The sequence below is a fragment of the Python bivittatus genome, unplaced genomic scaffold (assembly GCF_059951505.1).
Source record: "Python bivittatus isolate LINGU-HERP-01145 unplaced genomic scaffold, Pbiv_v1 ctg000090_np1212, whole genome shotgun sequence".
Classification (NCBI taxonomy): domain Eukaryota; kingdom Metazoa; phylum Chordata; class Lepidosauria; order Squamata; family Pythonidae; genus Python; species Python bivittatus.
Window position 1 is genome coordinate 2,845,859 of NW_028277046.1, and position 20,020 is coordinate 2,865,878.

At 49.9% G+C, this 20,020-nt stretch overlaps 4 protein-coding genes across 7 annotated transcripts in view; 2 read left to right on the forward strand and 2 right to left on the reverse strand.

The window, feature by feature from the left end:
* The window catches only part of DVL1 (dishevelled segment polarity protein 1), a 63,512-nt gene extending 59,629 nt beyond the window's left edge, over positions 1-3,883 (forward strand). The window contains exon 15 of the mRNA XM_088136738.1: positions 3,746-3,883. Coding sequence (XP_087992864.1) covers positions 3,746-3,804 — 59 coding nt within the window. The 3' untranslated portion in view covers positions 3,805-3,883. The remainder of the gene's footprint in view (positions 1-3,745) is intronic.
* Positions 16-5,643, reverse strand: CPTP (ceramide-1-phosphate transfer protein). The gene is made up of 3 exons (XM_088136743.1): positions 5,287-5,643; positions 3,801-4,042; positions 16-2,874 (listed from the first exon to the last, which is right to left on the reverse strand). Exons 2-3 carry the CDS (start codon positions 3,920-3,922, stop codon positions 2,352-2,354), a joined length of 645 nt encoding a protein of 214 aa, XP_087992869.1. The 5' UTR covers positions 3,923-4,042; positions 5,287-5,643; the 3' UTR covers positions 16-2,351.
* Positions 3,849-16,966, forward strand: INTS11 (integrator complex subunit 11). 4 transcript variants are annotated; one of them, XM_025173477.2, is made up of 18 exons: positions 3,849-3,989; positions 6,109-6,190; positions 6,717-6,814; positions 7,280-7,353; positions 7,991-8,219; positions 8,899-8,997; positions 9,939-9,973; positions 10,210-10,348; positions 10,823-10,887; positions 11,298-11,487; positions 11,602-11,685; positions 12,406-12,495; positions 12,949-13,111; positions 13,837-13,944; positions 14,739-14,800; positions 15,123-15,265; positions 15,605-15,734; positions 16,519-16,966. In XM_025173477.2, exons 1-18 carry the CDS (start codon positions 3,921-3,923, stop codon positions 16,582-16,584), a joined length of 1,926 nt encoding a protein of 641 aa, XP_025029245.1. In that variant the 5' UTR covers positions 3,849-3,920; the 3' UTR covers positions 16,585-16,966. The 4 variants fall into 4 exon arrangements, with proteins under 4 accessions (XP_025029245.1, XP_087992865.1, XP_007438725.1 ...); XM_088136739.1 differs by having other exon boundaries at positions 3,911-3,989; positions 6,113-6,190; XM_007438663.3 differs by lacking the exon at positions 3,849-3,989 and adding an exon at positions 5,757-5,877.
* Positions 16,967-17,336: 370 nt separating this feature from the next.
* Positions 17,337-18,579, reverse strand: LOC103050891 (lysophosphatidic acid receptor 6-like). The gene has a single exon (XM_088136740.1). The coding sequence runs from the start codon at positions 18,562-18,564 to the stop codon at positions 17,500-17,502; it is 1,065 nt and encodes a 354-aa protein (XP_087992866.1). The 5' UTR covers positions 18,565-18,579; the 3' UTR covers positions 17,337-17,499.
* Between the last annotated feature and the right edge of the window lie 1,441 nt (positions 18,580-20,020).

The window sequence follows — 20,020 nt, forward strand, 5'->3', positions numbered from 1 at the left end:
TGAAAGAGAACAGTCGGCTTCAAGCTGCAGGATAGACATTTATTTCAGGCTGAGCAGTGCAAGAGGTAAGGACAGGAGTCATTGCAGAGTACATCCAGGCTTTAGGTGCAAGTTCCTTAGGGCACCCCAAAACAAAGCACTTATAATTTAAACAGACAAGAGGTAGAAAATACAAAAATATACCTTAAATACGTTGGTGCCCAGAAATAAATACAACATGGAATCCTCCCAAATCACTGTGACAAAAATATATATACACACAGATCCCACTTCGAAAAGACACACATAAACAAACATTCCTGGATTGTCTTAATTTCAGAGGTACAGCAGCAGATTTAATCTGTGCCTGGTTTCAGTGCTTTTTAATGTTAAGTCTTGGAGTGAAAGAGGCAGGGCTCCCCCCAATCCCCTTTAAGAAAAAAAAAAAAAATTGCAGGCAGAGATTCAGGCCATAATCCGGGGGGAAAAGAGTCCACTGCTCAGAGTCCACTGAAACTAAGGAGCTTAATTTGTTTGGGGTGAGTCTAAGCTCACGCCCTCTCATTTCAGTGGGGCTAAAGCACAAGGGATGCCTATTTCAAGATTGGGCTAAAAAGCTTCAGAGATAAAATTCTAAGTGGACATGCAGACATCACAGTCCCGGTGTGGCCACACATACAACCGAAGGAAGAGGCAGAGCCTTGAGAACTGCAAGCGGCACGGTGGCTTCTCACTACAAACGAAGGAATACTGGTTTTAAATCCTGCCCTTGCTTTAAAAGGGGTATGTGAGGATTCCTTAAAAGCAGAAACGTAGCTTCTCAGTTTATGCCCCCGCCGCCTCCTCGCTGTCTAAAGTTGCAATAAAGTTGTATTACCAATAAGGGTGGAGATTGGTTACTGGATCTATAAGGGAATCAGATCTTCAAGTCACTGGTGGCTCCGTGTTTTTTCTTCTTTTTGGCCTATAGCGCAGAAAGTATGTCTTTTAGTCTCTAGACATAGCAGCGTACTGCTTGAGGGGCATGCTTTGGGTGTACAGAACAGAACTTGCCCAATACTTCAGTTGTCAAGGGAAGCGGTGAAGCCATAGAGGCGTGGATTCTCTCGCTTGGTTTAAGCCACTTTCAAAGCCAGGCCAGTGCCCTTGCGTAGGAGCGTGAAGGTGCAGCCCAAGGCTGATTAAAGGCTTAAGTGTGCTGCCCAGATGGATTGAGTGTGGAGGGAGAAAGGTTAGGGGCCAGCAATGCGTGAAGCGTTAGGAGGTAACCAGGAAAGAAGATGATGAAAGAACGGGCATTTTGAAAAGGAGAGCTGGAATACCCGATTTGCTTCGTCAGTGGTAACCAACGGATTGTCTTAGCTGCTAATTTTTTTCTTCTGGTTACAAAGATTGCATGCTTTCCAGTTGCTGGGTGATGATGCAACTGTCAAGTAATCAGCACATGGATAATAACCAGGATTGTTTTCGAAACCACCTAATGTATCCTTGTCAATACGTCATGAACCGAAGGGAGAGGCTGGCTAAGCATCCCGCCTTAAGAGAGATTGTTCACGCGGGTTTCACACACCTCCTCCTCCTCTTGTAAATTTGGCAGAGGATCAACAGTTAGATTGTGTTGGGCGTTTCTTTCTCAAGCACACGTCTACGCTTAAAACTGCTTTCAGGAGTAGGCTTCCAGATGGTGAACTATGACTCCCAGCATCCTTTGCCTCAGTGAGATGGGGGGTGCCGAGAGAGAGGGCTCAGGAACTCCTGGGAGGGCTCCTTTTGCCTAGTCCTGCTCTAAGCGATCACAGATGTCTCTTGATCAAAAGCATCCATGTTTTCCCAGCTCCCTAACCATTGGCTGTGTTCAAACCCTTATCAAAAGGACCAGTGAAATTAGCTGCCTGCATTCCTTGGGCTGGAAGCTCCCCCCCACCTCCATATGCTTGTTGGTGGGTGGACAGAATGCTCAACCAAACCCAGGCAAGAGGAGCTGTTCAGATCAGATGTCTTCCTCACAGCAGAAGAAATTCCCCTGCCCTATTTTCACCAGCAATTAAAACCCTTTTCAAGGTTAATTGGATTGGAAGAATGCTGCGGGAGGCAGCGAGAGCGAGAGAGATCAGGGACTGGATGCATCTCTGGATCAAAGCTTTTGGAAGAAGGAAAAAGGGCAGAAGAGCAGCAATTGCTTTCTGACTGGGGAAACAGCATAAAGGCTTTTTATCTCAGGGCCAGAAACCCAAGCAGGGACGGCTTGAAGGCCTGAGAGCTTTCCAAGAGGAAGCCTGATTGACAAGAGCAGGAGATTATTTCTGAGCGGGCCTCTGCGGCAGGAGCATCAATCCGCGCAGTAGCTGTTGCCCTCGGACGGCCCTGTCCCCTTAGGGGAGGTCGAGGAGCTTGTGCTGAGTGAAGAGGTCTTCCGTGATATCGTAGACCCTGCTTATGCTGGGCAGAGCCTCGCCGAGCATCTCTATCGCCGCCTCTGTGGTGCCCACCTTCATGTTTTCCAGGAAGGCATCCCGGGTGGGCAAGGCGTAGAAGGCCATGGTGGCTGCCTTGCGGATGATCCACGGGTGGTAGTTGGCCAGGGAGGCGTTGTAGGAGTCTGTGCACAGTGTCGAGGTCTTGGAGCTCGGGCTGCTAGTCCGCAGGCCCTCCAGAAACAGGTGCAGCCAGCGGAGGGCCCGGTGGAGGCGAAGGATAGTTCGGCAGCCCGAGGTGGGGTAGGTGCCAGGCTGCTTCAGGTCAACCAGCCCATTGGTCAGTTCATAGTTCACCATGGCTTGGAGGCTGATGTAATTCTCCTGCTGCTCGCTGCCGCGGAAGGTCTCCATGATCTGGATTTTGGCAACCGCATCTTTGGAAATGAAGGAGAAGATCGGCCCCATTGTGTTTAGAAACCTCCATGGGGAAAAAAAGAAGATGTTGTCGTCACAATAAAGTAACAGGAACTTACACCCCCTTCCAGATTCTGTCAAGCTGCAACGACTATTGGACATGTTGGCTGGGCTAGCGGGAGTCAGGGTCCGAGGAACAGTGGGCACACCCAGGCCCAGTGTCTCCGAGCAGAGCAAATGTTTCCGCTGTTCACGTGAGAAAGAGAAGTGGAATACAGTGAAATCTCAGTTTAACAAACGCATGGGAGTGGAAGGGTGTTCATTAAATCCGAGTTTAGGTAATTAGCATATTTTCTGTAATTTATATCCTTTGTGTAATTACATCAGTTGTCCAGACTGCCTTGGAAGCAACTGAACATCTCTCACGGGGTGAAATCTGAACTAAAATGTTGTCGGATAAGCTTAAGGTTTGTCTGTACAGAGCATGACAGCTATGATGAAAAGATCTCTTGCTAACCTTTGTTTCATCACCTTTCTAAACTGAAGATTGCAGAATCCAAAGCTGAGGTTTGAGCCCAATTTTAATTGGGTCAAGCAGTGGCTTTATTCACATGACCTGTTCCTCCGGGTTCATTTAACTCTGGTTTACTCAAATGACAAAATTTTTCCGGGGTATGCGAGCGTAAAGAGTGGCCAACTCATTTGCAGTGTGGTTAAGGCACTGGGCTCCCAAAACACCGAACACCCAACATTGGAAGAAGCTAGGTGAGACTGGAACTCTGGTTAAAAGATTTTGATCTGACCTAGAAACAAGAGCCCAGTCTGTCCAAGAAGCCAGAACTCTTAAGTTTAGCCTATCATATAGAAAACAGCTTGATTTTTTTACTGGTTTCTCTAAGGTATTCTAATCCCAGCAATTTTATTTTTCTCCCCAGTCGCAGAACGGATCAGGCATTCTGAAGCTAGGTCAAACCGGGCGATGAACCTTACCTGACCAGTCCCTTCCAGCCCTCTAAATATGGGTCCATGAGGATTTCCTCCTTGCTGTCCAAACAGCTCTGGAACATGACCAGCACGCCTTTCAAGCCGTGAACGTCCTCGCCGTCAGCCATGGTGAAGCTCGGAAAACGGAGGCGGCGGCTGGAGGAAGATGGAACAGGGTCCTGCGGGAAGCTCCAGGTTAGAAGATATTTCTGCTCTTAGTTGTTACGTTCAGAAAGAGACTCCCGGCACTAAGTGAAAACGAAACAAGTTCTGAATAGTCATTGGAAAGGGCGTGGTAATGGGAGGTGATTCAGAGCATCACGAAGCAGAATGTCGGTGTCAAAACGTTCTGCTTCAGGGCAGAGCGATCCCAATCCAGTTGAAAAGTAAAGTGCGTAAGTGTTTTGGGGGGCGGGGCGGAATTAGCCATCCGTTTAGCAGGCTGAGCTGGCCTAGCTTCCCCCCCCCACCCCCCATTAAAATGACTTCATGCTAGAAAGGAATGGTTTGAAAAAGGCCTGCCTCAGTACAGTATATATTTGTGTCTCAGGTATGTTTGGCGCACAGCGCTCCCTGGCGCTGTTTCTAACCATGCACTTCCTGACAGTGGCGGGACGATGTAACCAAGGGTGGGGTAGTTAGACCCAGGATCAGGGAGGCCCAGGTCCAAATACCGCTCAGCCTCCGAAGCCTTGGGGTTGAGTCGCTGCCCCTCTGCTTCTCCTGCTCGGCCGACTGCGTCCGGTAGCCTGGTTATCGAATCGGTCCTTTTTCTGAGGTTGAGGCTTGTTCAGTTAGTTACGCATGCAGCTGTTGCCTTTGGACCCCGCGCAAAGCTTAATTGGTTTCCACTGGGGGCAGAGGCCTGATCCAGGCAATTGGGTTAGTTTCTGGTCCCCCCCCCCAAGTTAGCCCAGATTAAGACAGTTAAGCATTGCACAGGGTCCAAAGTCAGGGTCCGCGTCTGGGCATGGCAGAGTCCACGCGTGTGACGTGGATCCGAGGGCAGCCGAAGGGCAGTTCCTGAACTCTGCGGGGCAAAGAGGGGCCACTCCAGCGCGAAGCCAGGCAAACACGTTTAAAAGAAAACTGGAAATACGAGTGCCGAGTTCCACCCGAGATGAATAAGGGTTAATCATGCCCCACTCCTGCCAGAAGCCTGCCAAAGGGAATAACTCCGTTTCCCGGCTTGTTCTGAATTCAGAGGTTTCTGAAATGGCTCGGGTTTCTGGGCGCCCTTCCTCCGCAGATTTCTCCCGTGGTTCGTGATGGGGCAGAAGGGAGCTGGTTATGATAGCCGACCGCCTTGTAGCCAACACCGGAGTAAGAAGCCCCGGGTGAGCGCAGCCGTGGCTGCAGGAGCCCCCACCTGTCTAGGTCTCTGCCCCGCTGGGCTCCCAGTCCCGAGGCGTGGCCCCGCCCCGCCCTCCAGGGGAGGGGCTTCCTCCCCCCAGGGGGCTTCCCTCTCCGCCCCGGCCGGCGCTCCACTCACCTTAGCGACCCCTCCGCCCTTCCCCGCTTCAGCCAGCCCCCTTCCCAGAGCCGCTAATGAAAGCCCTCCTCGTGCCCGCACTTCCCGCCTTCCTGCTCCCTCTAGCCAATCGGCTGCCCGCTGGCCGGCGTTGGCGGCTGCCCGCCAATGAGGGCTCAGAAGCTGCTTGGGAAGGCGCGCTTCCCGGTACTCGGCTCCGCAGCACGCATGCGCAACCCCCAGTGGGTTGGCTCTCGGCTTGGCTTTTCTAGATGTAAGAAAAAGTAGACTCGTCCACTGGTTGCGGACAACGCTGACGTCAGTTTCCCTCTACAGCCTAAGAGTTGAGTTGTCTGCTTTGACTGGAGAGACGCCGAGCAAAGCCACGTCTTTGCTGCAGGGCTTTCTCTCGGTTTTTCCTTTACCCGGAAGTAAGGGATCGGTGGAACACTCTAATCTGTTCGTTAGTCTATACCAGTTTCGCCCAAGCGGCCGTGTTGCGCACGCGCGCCGCTCCAGCTGTGTCGCGCGACGGGCCTGGGAGGCAGGCGAGCAGCGGGAGGGAAGGCCGCTGGTTGCGGGCGGAGCAGCGTCGGCCCTCCGCCTTTCCAGGTTGGACTACAGTTCCCAGCATCCCCAGGCTGCCCGGGGAAGGGTTGAACGATGGGGTCCGCCCCTTCAGGCTGTGCCCGCACGCATGGCCGTGCAGCGCTGGGAACGATAGGGACTGTGGTCCCGCCCTGGACAGCGGATGCTGGGAGCTGCGGCCGGGTCGCCTCCGGCCTTTGCACTGACTTATTGCAAAGAATGAAGATTTTTGCACCGCCTCTCGCTTCGCCCTAGGAAGGCCGGGACGGTGATCGCTGCGGAGCCTCGGGAAGCCCTCGTCCTGCCGGGATGCCCGAAATAAAAGTCACCCCCCTGGGTAAGGGAGCTCCCTGCCGGCTCTCCCCTGGAGGAAACGGGGGGCCGGGGGCGCTCTGCCAGAAGCGAGTCTCCCCAAACGTCGGGAAACCCGACATCGCCCACCGGGCCGCGGGGGATTAGGGGCCCCGAATTGAGTGCTTTGGAGAAGGTCGCTTTGGATTGGCGGATTAAATAAATTTAACAGCAGCTCGTTTGGGTCCCTGTCCCCAGACTGGTCCCAGTACGTATTTCCACGCTGTATTTGGGAGTCCCGAAGCTGGAGCTCCTGTGTGGATGCTTGGGTGGGCAGTAGGTGAACTTTAAAAAGAAAGAAAGAAGGTTTACTGACCAGAGCAAGGAGGGAAGGAGCAATCCGATTATCCTGCACCAGTTTGCCTGCTCCCCGGGCTGGGATTCCCGGCTCGCCTAGTGTGTCGCCCGCGTTAAGGGCAAACGTGGCACGTGCCAGTGAGAGGATCAGTAAAGCCTGGATTTTTTTAATGAAGCCAGTTCACTTGTCTGCTCCCTCTCTCTCGCTCTTTCAGGAGCTGGCCAGGATGTGGGCCGCAGCTGCATCCTCGTGTCCATTGCAGGGAAGAACGTCATGCTGGATTGCGGGATGCACATGGGCTTCAACGACGATGTAAGTGCGGCGTGCTCCGCTCTGGCTGCCACGTGCTCTAATGGATCTGGCTTGAGGTTGCTCCGAAACACGCACGTAGGGTTGAACGTGGCGCGTGGGAAGGCTGGGCTCCATCTTCTGTGAGCCTCAGCCATCCTAGTGAAAGGCTGCGGGATGGTGTTCATAGTCTCTCTACCGCTCTCGTTGTGGGTTCTCCCCCCTGACTGTGGGGCATGGGCAACCCTTTCCCCCCAATGACTTTCTGAGTGGCTGTTTCCTAGCCAAAATCATTGGAGCCCCTTCCAAGCTTCCTGGATTCTGGGTGCTCAAGGCGAGGCTTTGGGAGGCAAATGGAATAATGTCTTTCATCTTGTGAATGAGGCTCAGAACAGAAAGTGGTTCAGGCAGCCTGAGATCTGTGGCCAATTGGGTGGAAAGGAGGGAGAAAATGCCCAGACGTGGTGGCTTCGCCCTTGTGTCTTCTAGAGGCGGTTTCCGGACTTTTCCTACATCACTCAGAACGGAAGGCTGACAGACTTCCTGGACTGTGTCATCATTAGGTGAGTCCAGCTCTCTCGTGTTTTAGTATGTCAAAACTAGCATCCTTTACTGTCCGCTGGCCAACTTGGCTTGAGATGTGCTGGCTGACGTGCCTCCCATAGAACAAGTTTGACTGCCCTGCTTGGCTTGGTCGTCTTTTGTATTTCCCCATCTCGTGTTTGCAGCTGTCAGTGATATCCTGGTTTTTCCCCAAATAACAAAAATCTCTGGAATTCTTGTAAACTTCACACAGAGATTTTCAGTTGGAGGGTTTTCTGGGCTGGAGGTTTTGCCCAAAGATGGTGGTCTGATGTAGCTTTTTTATTTGATTTACATTTTGCAAAGTTTTTTTTTTAAATAAAGCATGTCAGGTTAATTGCACATGCTGTGTCAATATCTGAATAGAGGTTTTTTCCCTACAGTGTTCAGAAAGAGAGTCAACAAATAGGCAAAACAGTCTCTGCTGAAGCTCAGTTAATGTTTAAATGTTATTCTCATGTTTTATTTGGAAATTGGGCTGCAGCCAGAGAGATGCCATAGATCAATTCTGAAACTGGTTTCGTTTGGTGAAATTATACTCCAAAACAAAGTGGAGTTGAACTGAGACTTCCTGATTGAGTCCTCCTTAAAACCCACCTTGGATTTGTGTCACTCCAGCCACTTCCATCTGGATCACTGCGGGGCCCTTCCCTACTTCAGCGAGATGGTCGGCTACGATGGGCCGATCTATATGACCCACCCAACAAAAGCCATTTGCCCCATTCTCCTGGAAGATTTCCGGAAAATCACTGTGGACAAGAAAGGGGAGACAAACTTCTTCACGTCCCAGATGATCAAGGACTGTATGAAGAAAGTGGTGGCTGTCCACCTTCATCAGACTGTCCAGGTAGGGAGAAGTGATCTTTAGACTCCATAACCCAGATTTCCAGAACTTTCCTCAGTGGACAGACCTTTGCACAATTTGGGGAAGGAAAATACCTGGATACAATTCCTTCCCCACACCCCACCTACCCTGCCTGTTGAACAAAGGGAAAAGTCATATTTGTAGCTCCGTTTACTTTGGGATCTGTACTTATCCAAGTTTGGATCTACTCCACCACGGATCCAGTTAGACCAAGGGATGGGGTACTTGGTCAAGAAAGACACACCCTATCCTTGGAGGGGCGGGAAGCCAAGTTCTGGCTACCATTGAAGTAAAAGAAAGAGTATTTTGAGGTGCATGTTGTATAAATGTATACTCTACATTCTCATCTTTCTACACAGTCATGGGAGGAGCAGGACGTGACATGCTCTGTGTCACAACATGGCACAAATGACACACTATGTAATTTGTATAATTACGCAATGACTTCATCATGTTTCCGATGTCATCATGGCTTATACGGGACACCTGTTCACACAGTGGTGGCAAATTGCCCAATTTGCTATAAAAAAACAGTTGGAGTGACCCTATTTGGGAAATTCTCAAAACTCAGGCAGGCTTCAAAACATGCTGCTTTGTTGTTACTTACTGGTTTTCCAATCTGTTTATAGTCTCAGTAATAAGTACATAAATCTTTTTTTAGGTGGACAGCGAGTTGGAGATCAAGGCCTACTATGCTGGCCATGTCCTTGGGGCTGCGATGTTCCAGATTAAAGTTGGTTGCGAATCGGTGGTTTATACTGTAAGTGACCTGGATGAAATTGTCAGATCTCTCCTTGGACTCTTTTAACCCAAACTGTGTTTTCTGTGATGCACTTGGTGTAAGCTGGAGCTGTGCTAACCGGGGCATGATAACATTATCACATCATTCCTGGGTTGAAAGATCTGCACAGATACCATTAGATGTTGGTTTAATTGTTCCAACCCTTTTAGGAGCTGGCTAAGGAACTGCCTTTCCCATGACAAATGTGACTAGAAATTAAGACATGACAAAGGACTCCAAAGGCTGATACTCTTATAATCTCTCCTTTCTACTGGGATGACCCCTCAAAGAGGTTAGCAAAACTGAGGAACAAAAAAGTTAAAATTACAAATTAAAATTAACGTCATAACTTCAATGGGATATTACTATTGGCAAAAGACAGCAGAGGTTACTCTTTGAGGGCCTATTATTGTTGTTTCTGTTATTCCATAACCTGCTATAACAAGCGCTCAAGGCAGCTAACATCATTTAAAAGCATCCAAATGCAGGGGGCTGTAAAGTCTGCCCCTGGTGGCCATATTTGGTCATTACAGGTTGAAAAGGAGAGTAAATGCTGCCCTCTTGTGGCTATGGCAAGGTACTGCTGCTGCAGAGGAAAAAGTAGAGGCATATATGGTGAAGGACAGCAAATTTGGATCTGCTGGGCTTAGGCACCTAGCAAACGCTTTCTCTCGGGTTGTTTCCTGCTTTCCTCCCGTGTTGCATTTGACCATACTCTTTAGAAGGCCAACTAAAGCACCCCTCTTGAGCCAGATCTTTAAATGTTAAACTGTTTTTTCAACATTTGTTTTAAGTTCTTGGTTTTTAATCTGTGGAATTTTTGCTTTTTCTACAGTGTAAGCCATTGGGAACTTTTGGTATGAAAAGAAGAGGATGTAAATAGAGTAAATAAAGTATTTTTTTTTTCTTCTCTTCGTTAGGGTGACTATAACATGACACCAGACAGGCACTTGGGGTAAGCACTTCGGATTCTTGGGAGAAATTGATTCTGATAACTGATTTAATTCCACTTATTTTGAAGGGGTGTAATGCAAAAAAAAGATCCTGTAAGTCTATAATTTGCTTGCTTTTAACATGTTGCATATCATAACACTCCCAAGCTGGCAGAGGGTGGTGTGATTTTTTTTTTTTAACGGAGGAATCCAGCAATTGGCATACTAGGTGCCGAAACCTTTAGTCCTTTGCTTTCAGGGCTGCCTGGATTGACAAATGCCGCCCCGACCTGCTCATTTCTGAATCCACATACGCCACCACCATCAGAGACTCCAAACGCTGCAGAGAACGGGATTTTCTGAAGAAGGTCCACGAATCCATTGAGCGTGGGGGGAAGGTACGTGACACAAGAGGCTTTTCACTGGATTGCTCCAAGGAGACAGCCGCCTGCAACGGAAAAGCTTGGTTGTGGGCAAAACACCATGGAGTTGGACTGAGGGAGACCTGAGCTTAAATCCAGATCCAGCCCCAGAAGCTGACTTGCTGGGGGACAGTCTTGGTCTTTGGGCCCACTTGTATCACTGCAATGTGAAGAAAAGAGAAAATCCATCGGAACAGAAAGAGCATAGAATGATGACTGATATGGTGGCTTTATGCAGAAATTGGGGGGGAAATCACCACTACTGTTGCTGCCTCTGTACAGTTTGAGGGGCTGAGATGTTAGAGCCAGCTCTCGCCTGGGACTCTGGCTGAGAACTAACATCCGTGTCTTGTCCCTCCACCCTCTCTCTAAAATAAAAGCAGGAAGGATACTGGGCTGCAGGTTTCCACCTGAACCTGTTGCTTTCTTGCGTTCTTTCTTTCCCTACAGGTCCTGATTCCAGTGTTTGCTCTGGGTCGGGCTCAGGAGCTCTGCATTTTGCTGGAGACCTTCTGGTAGGCAGGCTGAAAGGAAACCCGTGCTGCTCATAGGAACCTTCACTCCCAAGCCTCGGGATTGGTTTATGGCCTGCCATAAACGTGCCAGGCTCTTGCCGCAGCAGAAGTTGATGCGGAAAGGGGAGAGGGTCAAACAGGGGAGGCAAAAAGGTGTGGCTTTTTTGTGAGCGCCCCCAGGGAGGATGCGGCCAAGAACATGGGCCCTTTGTTCCATTTGAGGCTGAGTTAAGGGACAAACCCCTTTGCTTGCAATTTTATCCGTAATCTTGCTTAAGGATGGGAGTTGTCCCATGTAAAGAGCAAGGAAGCAGAGGCAGAACTCTCTCTTTTGCCCCGCCTTGAAATTCAAGAGTCACACCTGATTGACTTCTTTTTCCCGCTGCCGCCTGCCTCTTTCCCCACCCAAGGGAGCGCATGAATTTGAAGGCGCCCATCTACTTCTCAACCGGGCTGACGGAGAAGGCCAACCACTACTACAAGCTCTTCATCACGTGGACGAATCAGAAGATCCGGAAAACGTTCGTCCAGAGGAACATGTTTGAGTTCAAGCACATCAAAGCTTTTGAGAGGGCGTTTGCTGACAACCCTGGGCCCATGGTATGCATGCAAGGGGGGGCAGCATTTAAACCCACAACGTGCTTGTGTTAAGGTGTGTGGAAAGCATGAGAAAGAGGGTTTGGGTTGGTTAAGATTTCTCTCCCTCCCCACTAGGTTGTGTTTGCTACGCCAGGAATGCTGCATGCGGGCCAGTCGCTCCAGATCTTCAAGAAATGGGCTGGCAACGAGAAAAATATGGTAGGAGAGACACAGCAACTCCACTTGGCTCCACTGTTAAATAAATTGCCCAGAGGGGGCAAAGCCCTGCAGGCTGACGCTGTCTGCTAAGATTTGCTTGCATTTTTTACACTTTCACATCAGAAAGGCTAAAGTGTGATTTGAACTGCTCGGGGACTGGGGGTCTTAAAAAACAGGCTGCCTGCTAGATCAGTCCTAAAGCCTCCTGAGTCCAGCACTCTCATTCTGAAAGGAACAGTTAACTCAGCCTCTGCTGCTGAAGGTGGGGTTTTCATTCTTCCAATCCTTTAGCAACTAAATGGGTCAACGTGGTGACCAGGTTAGGCCATAATCTGGGTCTGTGCTTGCAAGCAGGTTTGCTGCGATCACACATCACGGTTTTCACTCTGAATGCTATCCAGTATTTAAAATGCACACTTTAACACAGGGAGGAAGATTGCAGTGAAGGGCGTGTTTTACAAGGACCTTTTGTTGATTTCGGAAGAGGGAGCCCTCGCCACAGCAGCGTGTTAGGAAAAAGATTAACTGGGAAAAGAGTCTGCATGTTGCTAACCCGGGTTGTGCAGACTCAGCTGCTTTAAGTCTGTGTGAATATGAATTTGCGTTCAGCTGCCTTGAAAGTTCACGGCTATTTGGGGGCGGGGGGGAGTTAGCTGCTGTTCATTTTCATTCTCAAAGCCTTATGGCCTCCTTTCATTTCCTTTTCGGTTTCCTCTCCAGGTCATCATGCCAGGGTATTGTGTGCAAGGAACAGTGGGCCACAAGATTTTGGGCGGCCAGCGGAAGCTAGAAATGGAAGGCAGACAAATTGTGAGTTGAACCATCGGTGGGAGGGCGGCTCAGAATGATCGCCTGCAGTTATGTGTTGGATCTCTGCTTTTAAATCTGGGAGAATGTCGGTCGTTTTGTTTAAAATGGATATGGGCTGCATATCCTTGCTTAGCATGCTATCGAGGAAATATTCAGAGACGGTGGAGTGAAGTGATACGGTAGGGTCCAAAACTGAAAAGGCACCAATCTAAAACGGGCAGAAAAATCCCTGTTGAAGAAATCTCACTGTTTAGCAAGAGGTCTCAGCATAATCCTTTGCTCCTGACCTAGTTTGCTACACACAGGGAGAGTTTTAAAAAGCAGGGAAACCTTCCAGATTGCACCCTGTAAATAGAAGTTGCCCTGCCCAACTCGGTCACTTGGTTGGAGAGGGCTGGCACGCTGCCTCCCTGGGCCTGACTTTTTTTTCTCCCTCTGCCTTGCTCCCCATAGCTGGAAGTGAAAATGCAGGTGGAATACATGTCCTTCAGCGCACATGCCGACGCCAAGGGGATCATGCAGCTGATTCGGCAAGCAGAGCCCCGGAACGTCCTGCTGGTCCACGGCGAGGCCAAGAAGATGGAGTTCCTAAAGCAGAAAATTGAGCAGGAATTTCGTATGTAGTGCATCCAATCTGAGCGGGAACGTTGGGGGAATTTTTTGGCAGCCTTCCATTCCCTGCAGTTTCCAAGGGCTTCTCAAAACATAGAAAGCTTGAATTGCTTGATGCAGAAGACGAACTGGCTTAGAGCGAAGCGTGAACCCAGCTCAAGGAGGGAAGCTCAGTGGTTGAGTGCAGGTTTGCAAATAAGGTTAAGGGCCAGTTTTCTGGTTTAGTTCTGCATTTCCTGCAAAAAGCCATGACTTAAGTGGCCTGACGTTGGTTTTGTGGCATGCCACAGCTGCATTTTGGCAACTTGGTTTTTCTTCTTGAACAGAGCGCAGTTTCTGACAGGCAAGAGCAAAGGGGCTGGCAGGGTTAAGTTTTGTCTGCTAACTTGGAATTGGGAACGTCAGCTGCAGTGACAGGCTTTAGGATCTGCCTTCCTGCTTGTCTCCAGGGTGGGAACGAGGACCTTTTATGTGCTCTATTAACTGGACCTTTTGGGGCGTTTAAGTGGGGAACACAGAAATGCAGGAAATTGCTTGCACCAAGTCACGTCTAGCCTTATATTGTGGGCACAGGCTGGCAGCTGCTCTCCAGAGTTTTCAGACTGGAGCTTTTCTAGTCCTCCCTGACATATTGAGGTTAAACCAGAAACCCTGGTTTGGCTTCTGATTAGAGGAATGGTTCTTTTGTCCAGCGGGGCTAACCAGCACCTCGCTTTTTCTCACTTGCAGGAGTCCACTGCCATATGCCTGCAAATGGGGAAACGGTGACCGTTTTCACCAATCCTAACATCCCAGTGGATATTTCTCTTGGGCTGCTGAAGAGAGAGCTCGCCATTGGTAGGTATCACAGGACTAAACACTCAATATCATTTGGGGAGGGAAGCAGCATTCACTGCCGTCTTTAGCTGCGTTTATGCTGTTTCTATGACTCGGCTCTTCTTCCACCTTTCTATCCCCAACTTAGCACTTCCAAATAGTTTGGGCCAATGGGAGTTGCAGTCCCACTGCCTTGGAGACCGCCAGCTTGGGGGCTTCTATTCCTAGCACATTCTGGCTTTCATTTAGCCAGAAAAGCACCACCCATTTATAATGGGAGAGGATTCGGGCAAATCTGTATGGGCCTAACATCAGCACAGCAGCGTAAAATCTTTGGGAGGGAGGAAAGTGAAACTGTCCCCAAATAACCAACTGGGGACAGAGTTTTGCCAGGAGGCTGTATGTTGGGTGGGCCAGGCCAGTGGAGGGAAGATGGAACGGCCTTCCTTGGAGACCATCTCAGTTAAGCTGAATAACAAGCAGTCTAATTGAAACCTGAGAAGCATGTCAGAGGTTTAATACTGGGGTGATTGGATTAACACCCCCTCCCCAGGGTGGATGTTGAAGAAGGAGGCCTGTGGCCTTGGTGAAGTAACCCAGCACTTTGGAATAAATAGAAAAAGAGATCTTGGAGATGGTGGTGCACGGAGGGAGCACTGAAAATTAGGCTGTGGCGAAACAGCACTGCCCTGACAGCCATACCCCATTCAAGCCTCCGAGGAGGTGAGGGACATGACCTGGAGGGAAGACACTTGGGGACCAGGGGCTGGAAAGCAAGGGGGCCAGATGACTCACCTTTCCTTTTTCTGCTCTAGGCCCCTCGCCGGCGCCCAAGAAGCCAAAGCTGTTGCATGGCACCCTGATCATCAAAGATAATGTGAGTGAAGGGGAGAAGGGAACCCTCTTAGCCCAGCGTGCCTTTCCCAGCCATGACCCCCCTCAGGGAAGCTGGGCAGCTCAGCAAGGATAGAACCCCTTTGAATTTTACACTGCCTTTTCCCCAGGGAGAGATTTATGACAGCCCTGCCTCTGAGAACGTTAAGCCAGGAAAAGAAAAGCTTTAAAATGACATTGTTTTCATTTTAAAGAGTTTATTTTGGGGGCCCAAAGTCTTCCTTTTGGGTAAATCCATTATTCCCGACTGGGAGGAACCAGCAGGGTTCCTCGGGGTTCATCTTTGCTCCTTTGCTTATGGACAGAGTTTCCGTTTGGTTTCTTCTGAGCAAGCCCTTAAAGAACTGGGGCTGGGGGAGCACCAGCTGAGGTTCACCTGCCGGATCCACTTTCAAGACCCCCGCAAAGAACACGAGACCGGGCTTCGCGTTTACAACCACCTCAAAAGGTAAGCGCTCGGGGATTGGCAAGAGCCGCTGGGGATCCCAGATGATCTGCCCAACGTTGAGGAATAGAAATTTGCTTTGGTTGGAAAGAGAAAGCTTACAGTGATGGGAATCTCCACTGAAAGCTGATTGAATGTCATGTCCCCTTAAATGTATTTAAAAACACAAGACAAATGGGATTTAATAAAGCAAGTGTCTTGCGATGTTTGGGAAGAGAAGCTAATCCAGGAACTGGAAGGCCTACATGACTGCGACCGAAGTTTGTGAGAAATGAAGTACACGCTTGGGGCTCACGTGAGAAGGCTGGGAGGGATTCAGCATCTGTGGTGTTTTTTCCCTAGTGCCTTGAAGGATTATTCCGTTCAGCATCTCTCCGATACCTCCATCATGGTGGAATCCATCTTGATCCAGGTTACGGTGCAGTCTGAAGATCCGGCCACCAAGCTTCTGCTGGTGTCCTGGACGTACCAGGTAAGGTTTTAAATCTGATTTTACAAGAGGAGACTGCTGCTTAGGGCAGAACTGTTGCATCTGGCTTTGCTTGCAGAGGCTTGTTGAAAGAAAACCCGTGGCTTTGGACAATCGCTGAACCCTCTTCCCATGTAAACCAGGGTAAAGAGCTTCTGAGCCTCCAGCTACAGGTGAACTATATCTTGTAGCATCCTATGTTGACAGCCTGGGGATTATAGTTCACCATCAACTGGTGGGCAGAGGCTCCCCACCCGAGGGAAGAAGGCGCTCCATTACTTATCCACCGACAAATGGAAAGAGGGTCAGTGCCCACCCCTGCTGACGCACAGGCCAGGGCAGCATTCTCTCTGTGCAAAAACACCCATCTCGTGCAAGGATGTGCCCATGGAGAGAAGGAGTCGCACGCTTCAGAGTCCATCTCCCCAAAGTGCTCTGGGGTGACGGAGGCCTTGTCTGCGACATTTGAGAGCTGTGGCTGGGTCTTTTGCCAGGGTCATAGGTGGCTGCAGGCAGGGGCTAGATGGGCCCTCCTTCTCTGCTACAAAGCACTTTGGGATTGGCTCCAAAGTGCTGTGCAGCCTCAGATGTGTCCCCGTTGCTGTGCCCCCCCCCCAAATTGTCTGTCCATACAAGTCTGGAATGGCCTTCCCGCTTAGGTTCCCCCTCCAAAAGTGAGGACTTTGTTTCCCAGAATTCTCAGCGATGATCACTGGGGAATTCTGGGAGTTGAAGTCCACAAAGCAAGGGCCACCACTGAAATCTTTAATCTGGGTTCTGTGTGCAGGATGAAGAAATGGGTAGCTACGTCACCTCCCTGCTGAAAAAAGCCCTGCCTCAAATTACAGGATGAGCTTCTGGATGCCTTCACCTGCTGTTACAGACTTTTAGTTACAAAGAGGTGCAGGTTCGGACAAGAGGCCATGGTTTGGCCAAAAAAAAAAAAAAAAATTGTATTTTTGTCATCGCCCCTTCTGCTCTGTGCCACCCACCAGCCTTTCCATTCATCTTCCAGCATCGTTTGTCTCCACAGCTGTCAGTGCCCTTGGTTTTCCTTTTTTTGCCCCACCTGCTTCTGCTGAAACAAAACAGCCTCGTTTTGTTCTGCACAGAAATCTACACACCAGAAGAGGCAAGTTCTGGGCGCAGGCGCTGCCCCAAATAAACACCCCTAGAACGAGCAGTGTAAATATTTACATTCTAAGTCTGTGTTTTAATAAAGATGTTTTCTTTCAGTATTACTGGTCTTCCTTGTCACAGATGGCCTGTGTCTAGGTGCCGGGCATCCTGAGTGAAAATGCCTAACCCAGGGCCTGGAAAACCCCTGGCAAAGACTCTCACGAGAGGCATCGTAATCACGGAGTAAGAATGCAGATTGTTCCCTTGCCCCAAGCCCTTCTGCTGTCTGAATAGCAGCTCTGTATTTTCAGGAATGTGTGCACGTTGGCTGTCTTCGAAACAAACTTCTGTTGCTGTTTAGCTCAGGGAAGGCTGCAAGGAAGCTGATCTGTGCCTTTGTGTCTCTAACCAGACAAAACCAGCCCCCCCAAAGCTGCATTTAAAGAGTCTCCTGGCTTTCCGAAATGTCAGTTGACAATTTTAAGCATACCTGCCCCAACCAAAAGACAAGGGAACTGCCCAAGACAACACTCTTTATTTGAAATGCTCTGGAAAGTTAGAGACACAGTAGCCCCTCTCCAAAACCTAAAATGACACATGACATTAAACGTGCGCCCACAACTGGCAAAACAAGATGAACGCCACCCCCTTAAAGATCAGCAAGCTTTCTCGGGGGGACCATCAGCGTTACCTCGTTGGCAGCACGGCTGCTCCACCTCCCGCCCCATAAGGCCGGTGTCTGGTTGAGGTGTCCCCGGTGGCCACCGCTGATGGTGCAGACCTTTGAGGTCCCTTTCTGCCAACAGAGCTGCCAGTGGCACTGCTTGCTGGCCAAGGTGTAGTAATACAGAACAGGGTTAAGGCAGCAGTTGAAGCTGACCAGAGCTAAGGTGACCCGGCGTAGCTTGTAAATGGTGGTGGCAAAACGGCAGTTCTGGATGAGGCCGGCCCGCGCCAGGAAATGCAGGAGGTGGGTGAGGTGGAAGGGAAGGAAGCAGGTCACGCAGATGAAGAGGATGAGATAAATGGTGCTCAGCGCTTTCCTTCGGCAAGCGCTGTGAGAGATGTGTGAAATTCGCCGGGCAATCAAAGGGTAGCTGATCAAGATCACGACAAAGGGGACCACAAACCCGAAAACCAGCACACAGACGTTATAGGGGAGCATGCGCCCCTTCCACGAGGCTTCCCCAAAGCTCTCAAAGCATACCCGGGCATTGCTGATGTTGGCATCAAGAGGCCCCCCCAGGACCAGCGAGCCAGCGACGCTCAGCCCGGTCACCCAGAGGATAGCAGAGACCAGGGCATAATGGACGCGCTTGATCCTGACGTAGGCCAGCGGGTGTAAGACGGCCACGTACCGGTCGACGCAGATGGACGTAAAGAAGGCCACGCTGAGGTAGATGTTGAGGAAGTACATGCTTCCTGTGATGCGACAAGCCATATCCCCGAAGATCCAGTTGTTGTGGTGAAGGTGGTAGTGGATCTTGAAAGGCAGGACACAGGCGAACAAGGTGTCCACCACGGCCAAGTTGACGAGATAGATGTACGAGCGAGGGGGGTTCGAGATCCGCCAGATCAGCAGGTAGAGGGCGGCCCCGTTTTCGAGCAAGCCCAGCACAAAGACAAGAATGTAGATCACAGGAAAGAGGAAATACTGAAAGTCTGCCTGAGGGCTGCACCCCTCGCTGGCGTTTGCCGCCGTCTGGTTTTCCATCTTCTCTGAAGCAGGAGAGGTCTGGCCTCGTCTGCTGCAGGAAGCCTCTTAGCCCGTCATCCTGGGAGCAAAGGTGGCCAGCGAGCTCGGCTCTGCAGCGTTGGGAGCAGAAGCGGTCTGCCTGAAGTCAGCTTGGCCCGCCTGGGTGGGAAAAAAGGACCCAGTCCGAAGAAGACACAGGAACAGGTAAGACTTTTTGAAAATTCAAAGCTTCTTTTTAAAAAAGAAAAACATACCAGCTGCATTCCTATAACTAGAATTAGCCACCGTGACGTTGGTTCAGTTTTTGATTGAGTTGGCAAACGGTGGCTCAGCAAATGTACCAAAAGGCTAGCTGGCCCTACAGTCTAAGCCCAACTCTCCCAACCCAGGGCCCCTTTATATGTGTTGGACTGGAACACCCATCATCCCCAACCACCGCGGTAGCCACAGGCAAGCAGGAATTGCATTAGCTTGCTACCTGCATAGAAGGAAGAAGTTCTTCGCAAGTTTGGGCAAAGTTTTCAGAACTATGAAACATTCTTAAGGGGGGAGAAGAAGTAAAAAATGGTGGTGGAAACTCCCAAATTGTGGAGGGAGGTTTATTTTAAGGGAGCCTCCATGTATTTTCATCATGATTAACCATAAGAACAACAACATGAGAAACTTACCTGTCTGCATACCCCCAGCCTCCGTCTTCAGCCGTCCTGGTGTTCTTCTTTGAAGAGGTCTGAGCTTATTTGCCTCCTTTTGACTTTCGGGGTGCTTCCTCTCCCCCCTCCCTGCTTGCTAGCCAAAAGGGCCTCCCACACGTTTTGCACAGGAAGCAGGGACGGAGGCTTTGCCGCTGAGGTTTGCAAAGCACAACCGAGGCAGCAAGAAACATGCAGATCAGCGTTGGTGGTGGCGCCTTCCCAATTCCACCGCATTTACCATACGATTTTAGAGCAGAAGAGCAAAACTGGTGGTTCGGAGTTGATAAGTTCTCTGTCCCGATTGGGCCTAACCCCCCTCAAATAAGGCAGTGGGGAGGGAACCTAAAAGGTGACCCTGAGTCCCAGGAGCCATGAAGAGGCAGCAAAATAATAATGGGACGCCTTTACTTCTGCAGGGCTGAAAAGATTCATTCTTTCACCCAGCCAAAATGGTCAAGACGTGTCTAATGTAAAAGCTTAAGTCTATAATACTCTGCTGAGACAGGCTGTTTTTAAAATCATTTTTAAAGTTCTTTGCACACTCACCCAATGCGGTTGTGGCACAGGTGAAAAGCTCACAAAGACTGATTTGTAGTTTGATGGGGGGGGGGGCAACCAAGGTCTGTACCCAGCAGTAGTTTCTTAATTGATTGCTAGGGACTAGAAACTTAAATTCAATTCATCTTAAATTAAAGATGATGTTTTACATGGTGAACTGACTAGATGAATTACCAGCAGAACGCTTAAAAGATGATGCACTTAAAGTAGTAAGTGCAGTTTGC

Bases quoted from the DNA above. Each gene is read 5' to 3' on its own strand.
- INTS11 (XM_025173477.2), top strand. From the start codon at position 3,921: ATGGTGAAGCTCGGAAAACGGAGGCGGCGGCTGGAGGAAGATGGAACA. The intron at 11,488-11,601 runs GTATGCATGCAA...CCTCCCCACTAG, and splicing joins CTGACAACCCTGGGCCCATG to GTTGTGTTTGCTACGCCAGG. The intron at 13,945-14,738 runs GTAGGTATCACA...TTTCTGCTCTAG, and splicing joins GAAGAGAGAGCTCGCCATTG to GCCCCTCGCCGGCGCCCAAG.
- CPTP (XM_088136743.1), bottom strand. From the start codon at position 3,922: ATGGCTGACGGCGAGGACGTTCACGGCTTGAAAGGCGTGCTGGTCATG. The intron at 2,875-3,800 runs GTAAGGTTCATC...TTCCCCATGGAG, and splicing joins GGCTGGAAGGGACTGGTCAG to GTTTCTAAACACAATGGGGC.
- LOC103050891 (XM_088136740.1), bottom strand. From the start codon at position 18,564: ATGGAAAACCAGACGGCGGCAAACGCCAGCGAGGGGTGCAGCCCTCAG.